General features: G+C 40.6%; 1 protein-coding gene across 1 annotated transcript in view; it reads right to left on the reverse strand.

Annotated features, from left to right (window-relative positions):
• Positions 1 to 3,267, reverse strand: part of LOC113811776 (baculoviral IAP repeat-containing protein 7-B) — a 5,401-nt gene extending 2,134 nt beyond the window's left edge. The window contains exons 1-5 of the mRNA XM_070139610.1: positions 3,210 to 3,267; positions 2,847 to 2,927; positions 2,214 to 2,600; positions 1,630 to 1,988; positions 756 to 944 (exon numbers count right to left, since the gene is read on the reverse strand). Coding sequence (XP_069995711.1) covers positions 756 to 944; positions 1,630 to 1,988; positions 2,214 to 2,600; positions 2,847 to 2,892 — 981 coding nt within the window. The 5' untranslated portion in view covers positions 2,893 to 2,927; positions 3,210 to 3,267. The remainder of the gene's footprint in view (positions 1 to 755; positions 945 to 1,629; positions 1,989 to 2,213; positions 2,601 to 2,846; positions 2,928 to 3,209) is intronic.
• Positions 3,268 to 7,500: the final 4,233 nt, after the last annotated feature.

Raw genomic sequence — 7,500 nt, forward strand, 5'->3', positions numbered from 1 at the left:
ATATACAAATATATACATATATATATGTATATATATATATATATATATATATATATATATATATATATATATATATATACATGAAACACAGACAGATATAATAGATTATTTAAATAGAGACACAGGCAGACAGAGATAGAGAGACAGAGCTACAGAGAGAAATAGAGGGACACGCGGAAAGATGTATCAAATGCAACACAGATAATCTAAACGCTATTCAATCATAACACACATCTTATTGAACCAATCCCTTTCTAATCATTTTATGGAATCGCACTATCTCGTCTTCCACGCGATTCACATCTTACAAACGTTACGACTTGTCAGGTTACAAACAAACGTTTTTTCCATTTTTTTCTGCAAATGTTACAACTTATCTGGGAGTGGTTACAAACAAATGTTTTTTTTTTTCTACAAATGTTACAACTTATCAGGGAGTGGTTATATACAAACGTTTTATTCTACAAACCTTACAACTTATCAGGGAGTGGTTACAAACAAACGTTTTTTCTTTTCTTATTTTCTACAAACGTTACAACTTATCTGGGAGTAGTATAAACAAACGTTTTTTATTTTTTTTTCTATAAACGTTAAAACTTATCTGGGAGTAATACAAACAAACGTTTTTTTTTCTACAAACGTTACAACTTATCTGGGAGTAATCCAGACAAACGTATTTTTTTCTTTCTTTTTTCAACAAACGTTACAACTTATCTGCGAGTAGTACAAACAAACGTTTTCTTTCTTTCTCATACCTGAATTGGAGGGGAGAACCTGCTTGTACAAGAAGTTCCCAGCTGCGGGTTGTGCTTGCCTGGTTTCTTGTACTCGACGGTCAACTCCACTGCTTCCAAAAGCGTCCGACAGATGGCACCATAGGTCTCGAGGCGTTGCTTGAAGGCTCCTTTGACGACCGACTGCGGGAGACCCATTTCGACAAGGCGCTGGAAAGGCGGGTCGGATTTATTAAGGGTATTTATTACGGGTATTTATTAAGGGTATTTATTACGGGTATTTATTAAGGGTATTTATTACGGGTATTTATTAAGAGAGAGTTGGTATAGGGTCTTTTGTTTTGTTGATAGTGGTGGTGGTGCTGGTGTGTGTTTGTGTGTGTGTGTGTGGAGGGGGAGGGGGAGGGTGTTCTTTTATTTTCATTTTGATCTTTTTTTTAAATCTCTTGTCTCTCTCTCTCTCTCTCTCTCTCTCTCTCTCTCTCTCTCTCTCTCTCTCTCTCTCCCTCCCTCCCTCCCTCCCTCCCTCTCTCTCTCTCTCTCTCAATACCAATCAACCACTTTCTTGGAACTCTTATCAAGGACAGATACGAAGATACGGATACTAAGAAGTATTTAGAATGCATCGCACAGTAAAAGCTACAATGTGATATGGATAAGTTTTTTATCTACACGTGCGTGTATATGTGTGTGTGTGTGTGTGTGTGTGTGTGTGTGTGTGTGTGTGTGTGTGTGTGTGTGTGTGTGTGTGTGTGTGTGTGTGTGTGTGTGTGGCTGCGTGCGTGCGTGCGTGCGTGTGCGTGTTTGTGCGAAAGCGTGTGCGTGTCCATACAAATTCGCATAGGCCTATATCCCCCTCCCCTCCGCCCGCCTCAGACAAGCCCCGGCGCCCCACCTTGGCCAGCGGGTGCTGCAGCAGAAGCTCCGCGTCCTCCGTCGGGATGGCCAAAGCTCTCTTGGTCCCGCCCGCGACGCCCGAGGGAAGCGCGGGCGCCGCCGCCGCCCTCGCGAAGGGACACAGCGGATAGTATCGCAGGTGAACCTCCAGTGGCTGCTCCCCCTTCTGCCAGCCGAAGACCCCGCCGCCGCAGGAGAAGCACTGGACCCAGTCTGCTCTGCCCGAGTGGAAGAACCCGGCGGCGGCGAGGACCTGCGGGCATAGGCCTACCTCGGCGGGCCACCCGACGTAGGAGGCGAGGCGGGAGGCCGGCGTCCGGAACTGGGGGTAGGCGTCCGCCGGGGTCTGCGTGCCTCCTGCGGGTGGGTGGGTGGGGGGGGCATCTGATGTTTAATTAGCTTCTTTTATGTATCGTATATCATATATGGTTTATATAATTTTTGTTGATAAACGTTGGAAATAACAATCTTTGCCCTTAGCTCGCTTGTTTTGTTTTTGCTTTTTGTTTTTCTCATAAAAATGCGAAGTAACAGAGGAATTTGACCGCAACACGAAACAGAGAAAGATAAATGCAAACTCACCTTCCGGGAAATCCCCTGAAAACCGCATGTTGTTCAGCCTGAACAAATAATACTCGCGCAGCATCCGATAGAGACGCCCTTCCGCCCCCTCTCGCGAAGGAGCGTCGACGGGAATGTTCCCCGTCGGCGCCCCGGTCACCAGCGGGCACTCGGGGAACTGCCTCCGGTGCTCCTCGTCCGGCTCCTCCCCGGGGCTCCAGCATCCAAGGATCCCCAGGCAGAAGATGCACTGCACGTGGTCCTTGACGCCCGTGAAGAAGAAACCCGAGCGCGCCAGCTGGGTCGACGGCAGCTGGCTCTCGTCCCACCTGGCGAAGGTCAGGCGCCGCGCGGTCTCGAACAGCAGGTCCAGCGGGGTGAGGAAGCAGCGCTCTTGGCGAGGGGGGGCTGCGGGGCACAAGGGGAGGGGGGAGATGATTGAGTGGCGTGGGAAGGAAGGGGGCAGGGAGAGGGAAAGGGAGTGAGAGAGAGAGAGAGAGAGATAAAGAAAGAAAAAGAACAAGAGAGAAGGACAGAGAAAGACACAGAAGGAAAAAAAAAAACACAGAAAACAGGAGGCAGCCCATACACCATAAAAACACACCAGTATACGTCAAAAACCATGACAAGAGTCGACAGCAACCCAATACTCACATTCCATCGCTTTGTCTCTTGAACACTGCTCTTCCTCGCCCGCCATGACAGTCTGCCTCACGAATTTCCTCCAACTTTCGTCTGCACGTAAGGAAATATGACAATGACGCTTATATTGATAATACCTTTTGGTCGTAGCTCTTAATTATGTGGGTGAATGCTTAGCGTGTGATATGAGAGAGAGAGAGAGAGAGAGAGAGAGAGAGAGAGAGAGAGAGAGAGAGAGAGAGAGAGAGAGAGAGAGAGAGAGAGAGAGAGAGAGAGAGAGAGAGAGAGACAGAGAGAGAGAGAGAGAGAGAGAGAGAGACAGAGAGAGACAGAGAGAGAGAGCAAAAGCTTACGATTGCAAAGCCAAATGTCTACCACTGGGCTGTATGTCACCTGATTTCAAACAGGTATCTACAATGCACCAATGCTGTTCGTTATAAGGTTCTCAAACATACAGACAATACCTAAAATACCTCCGGAACCTTACGCAATATCTTATCAGAGATTATCACCGATTAAATGACACATGGCACACACAAACTCACGCAAGAATTTTTCGTCAGGAAGGTACATGAGAAAGACTATCTTATCACTGTGAAAATAACTTGAAATGCTCTTAACCTGGACTCAATTTTACTATACAATCAGGATAACAGTGGGAGTAATCTTTTTTTTCTCGAATACGACCTTGGCGTTATTCTCGAACTAAAATCCCACCTCAATCTATATGGCTGGTTATGGATATGATACAAGAATACATACGTACATACATATGATCATACATACAAACATAACTATATAGAGAATTGAATTTGCTTGATATCAAACAGTATCCTAAAATATGCACATATCCTATTGCCAAGAAATATTTTTAATGTAAATTTTCTCTCTTAACATGGAAAATTACGTAAGCAATAAATATTTGCAATACATGACTCAAATACCAACGTAGATGTCATCATAAGAGAATTTATGTGTTTATTACAAAACCACCGGAAAGATTGTAATTATCAATCAAAAAAAGAGTCATAATGATAATGCAACCACACAAGGCCACGATGATACACAATTACACTATGAAACAAATTAAATGACATTTTTTTCCTCTCAATATTGGCAGTAATTTATCCTGTACTTTAACACGTGAATGGTTGTTAGGATGAAATAAGCAGTATTTTTCCCTATAATCATCTACTTACGAGCTAGTTACGATTGTGATACGGTAATAAAAGCCGTTTGTTAATCAGTTACAGAGATACATCAGTTATTCATTTATGATATATTATGCTGTAAGGAGTGATAAAGACTGTGGATTTGAGTTAACAAACACACATACACACATACATATATATACATAAATATGTGTGTATATATATATATATGTGTGTGTGTGTGTGTGTGTGTGTGTGTGTGTGTGTGTGTGTGTGTGTGTGTGTGTGTGTGTGTGTGTGTGTGTGCGTGTGCGTGTGCGTGTGCGTGTGCGTGTGCGTGTGCGTGTGCGTGTGCGTGTGCGTGTGTGTCTTTACAGATTTTTAAAATACAAATCATGTATGAATACTAAAACTAAAAAAAAAAGTGAATTCGAGTACCTTAGGGTGAGTTGCCAGTTATTCTTACCCGATATTGGGCGTACGATAGTAATCCAGTAACAATTCACTTACCGAAGTTTATTACCTGTTTCAGCTCTTTGGCAGCAGAACTTCTCGCACCAGTGAAATCTCAAACAAGACTAGAGAACACACGAATAGTTCTAACACACGAAAGCCGATTTCCATGAACAATAAAGTATTATCTTTCGCGGAAGAGTGTTAGGTTAACATGCAAGGTAACCCAATTGTATACACGTACACACATACGCACACAACACCCCCTCCCCACATACACACACACAGATAAACAGCTACACACACAAACGTTTTTATTATCAGTACGATTTCTTCTAATCATGTCAGAATTATGATTTTTATTCTTCACTTTGTCATTGATATTGCTACTATTATTATTGTTATTCTTGTTAATATCAGGGCTAGCTTTGTCATCTTAATTGCCATCATTATCATCATCATTATCATCATTATTTGCGACATCATTATGATTATCTTCATTATTGTCATCATTATGATTATCATTATCATTATCATTATACTCATTATTTGCGGCATCCACCTGACCATGACAATTATTAAAGCATACAAGAGCCAAGTATAAAAATGAATAAATAACGCACAGATGTTCAAATTACAGAACATACATATGGCAATTCTTAAAGCATACAACAGCCAGGTATAGTAATGAATAAATGCACACCTTTGCTTATCGTAAAGCGTGTCTCTAACGACTACAAACTACAAAAACTACGTGTCTCTAACGACTACAAAAGATATCACAGTCGTAGCACAATTCCTAGGAAACCCCAGATAATTGATCAGATTCCGTAAAAAAAGAAGAAAAAAAAAATGTGAAGACTTATCACTCAAGTTCGAAGAAAACTATTGCATTTCATTTCATTTTGAACATGGTTCTGACTCGTCAATCGTATATATGTAGACGCAATTGGTTGTATTAATGTATATGTAAATGGATATATGATTAAATGTGTATACACAGTTGATGTTTATACTCATACTTAATTGTGTATTTTGTCAATTTATTTTACAAACAATAATAATGGTGTATATATATATATATATATATATATATATATATATATATATATATATATATATATATATACATATACATATATATATATATATACATACATATATATATATATATATATATATATATATATATATATATATATATATATATATATATATTATTTTACAAACAATAATAATGGTGTGTATATATATATATATATATATATATATATATATATATATATATATGTATATATATATATATTATTTTACAAACAATAATAATGGTGTGTATATATATATATATATATATATATATATATATATATATATACATACACATATATATATATATATATATATATATATATATATATATATATATATATATATATATGTATGTACGTATATCATCATAAATATATATATATATATATATATATATATATATATATATATATACATATATATACATATATATATATATATATATATATATATATATATATATATATACATATATATACGTAAATAAATATATATATCCATATATATATATATATATATATATATATATATATATATATATATATACATACATATGTATATATATATATATATATATATATATATATTTATTTATTTATTTATGATGATATACGTATATATATATATATATATATATATATATATATATATATATATTTATTTATGTATATATATATATATATGTATATATATGTATATATAATATATATATAGATATATATATATATATATATATATATATATATATATATATATATATATATATATATATAGGTATATCATCACGGTAGCCCTAGCATCACCACACATCCTGAGCCACCGGTAGCCCTAGCATCTCCACTACCACACCACTCATCCTGAGCCACCGGTAGCCCTAGCCTCTCCACCACCACCACACATCCTGAGCCACCGGTAGCCCTAGTATCTCCACCACCACCACTCATCCTGAGCCACCGGTAGCCCTAGCATCTCCACCACCACCACACATCCTGAGCCACCGGTAGCCCTAGCATCTCCACCACCACCACACATCCTGAGCCACCGGTAGCCCTAGCATCACCACCACCACCACACATCCTGAGCACCGGTAGCCCTAGCATCACCACCACCATCACATCCTGAGCCACCGGTAGCCCTAGCATCACCACCACCACCATCACATCCTGAGCCACCGGTAGCCCTAGCATCACCACCACCACCACCACCACCATCACATCCTGAGCCACCGGTAGCCCTAGCATCACCACCACCACCACCATCACATCCTGAGCCACCGGTAGCCCTAGCATCACCGCCACCATCACCATCACATCCTGAGCCACCGGTAGCCCTAGCATCACCACCACCACCACCAGCACATCCTGAGCCACCGGTAGCCCTAGCATCTCCACTACCACCACTCATCCTGAGCCACCGGTAGCCCTAGCATCTCCACCACCACCACACATTCTGAGCCACCGGTAGCCCAAGCATCTCCACCACCACCACACATCCTGAGCCACCGGTAGCCCTAGCATCTCCACTACCACCACTCATCCTGAGCCACCGGTAGCCCTAACATCTCCACCACCACCACACATCCTGAGCCACCGGTAGCCCTAGCATCTCCACCACCACCACACATCCTGAGCCACCGGTAGCCCTAGCATCTCCACCACCACCACACATCCTGAGCCACCGGTAGCCCTAGCATCTCCACCACCACCACACATTCTGAGCCACCGGTAGCCCAAGCATCTCCACCACCACCACACATCCTGAGCCACCGGTAGCCCTAGCATCTCCACTACCACCACTCATCCTGAGCCACCGGTAGCCCTAACATCTCTACCACCACCACACATCCTGAGCCACCGGTAGCCCTAGCATCTCCACCACCACCACACATCCAGAAAGAGTTATAACCCATTTCTCTTCTTTATTTGCACGCGTGAAAAATACTCTTGGATACTTCACTTAACTGTATCTTTCAT

Source organism: Penaeus vannamei, chromosome 26, assembly GCF_042767895.1.
Source record: "Penaeus vannamei isolate JL-2024 chromosome 26, ASM4276789v1, whole genome shotgun sequence".
NCBI lineage: Eukaryota > Metazoa > Arthropoda > Malacostraca > Decapoda > Penaeidae > Penaeus > Penaeus vannamei.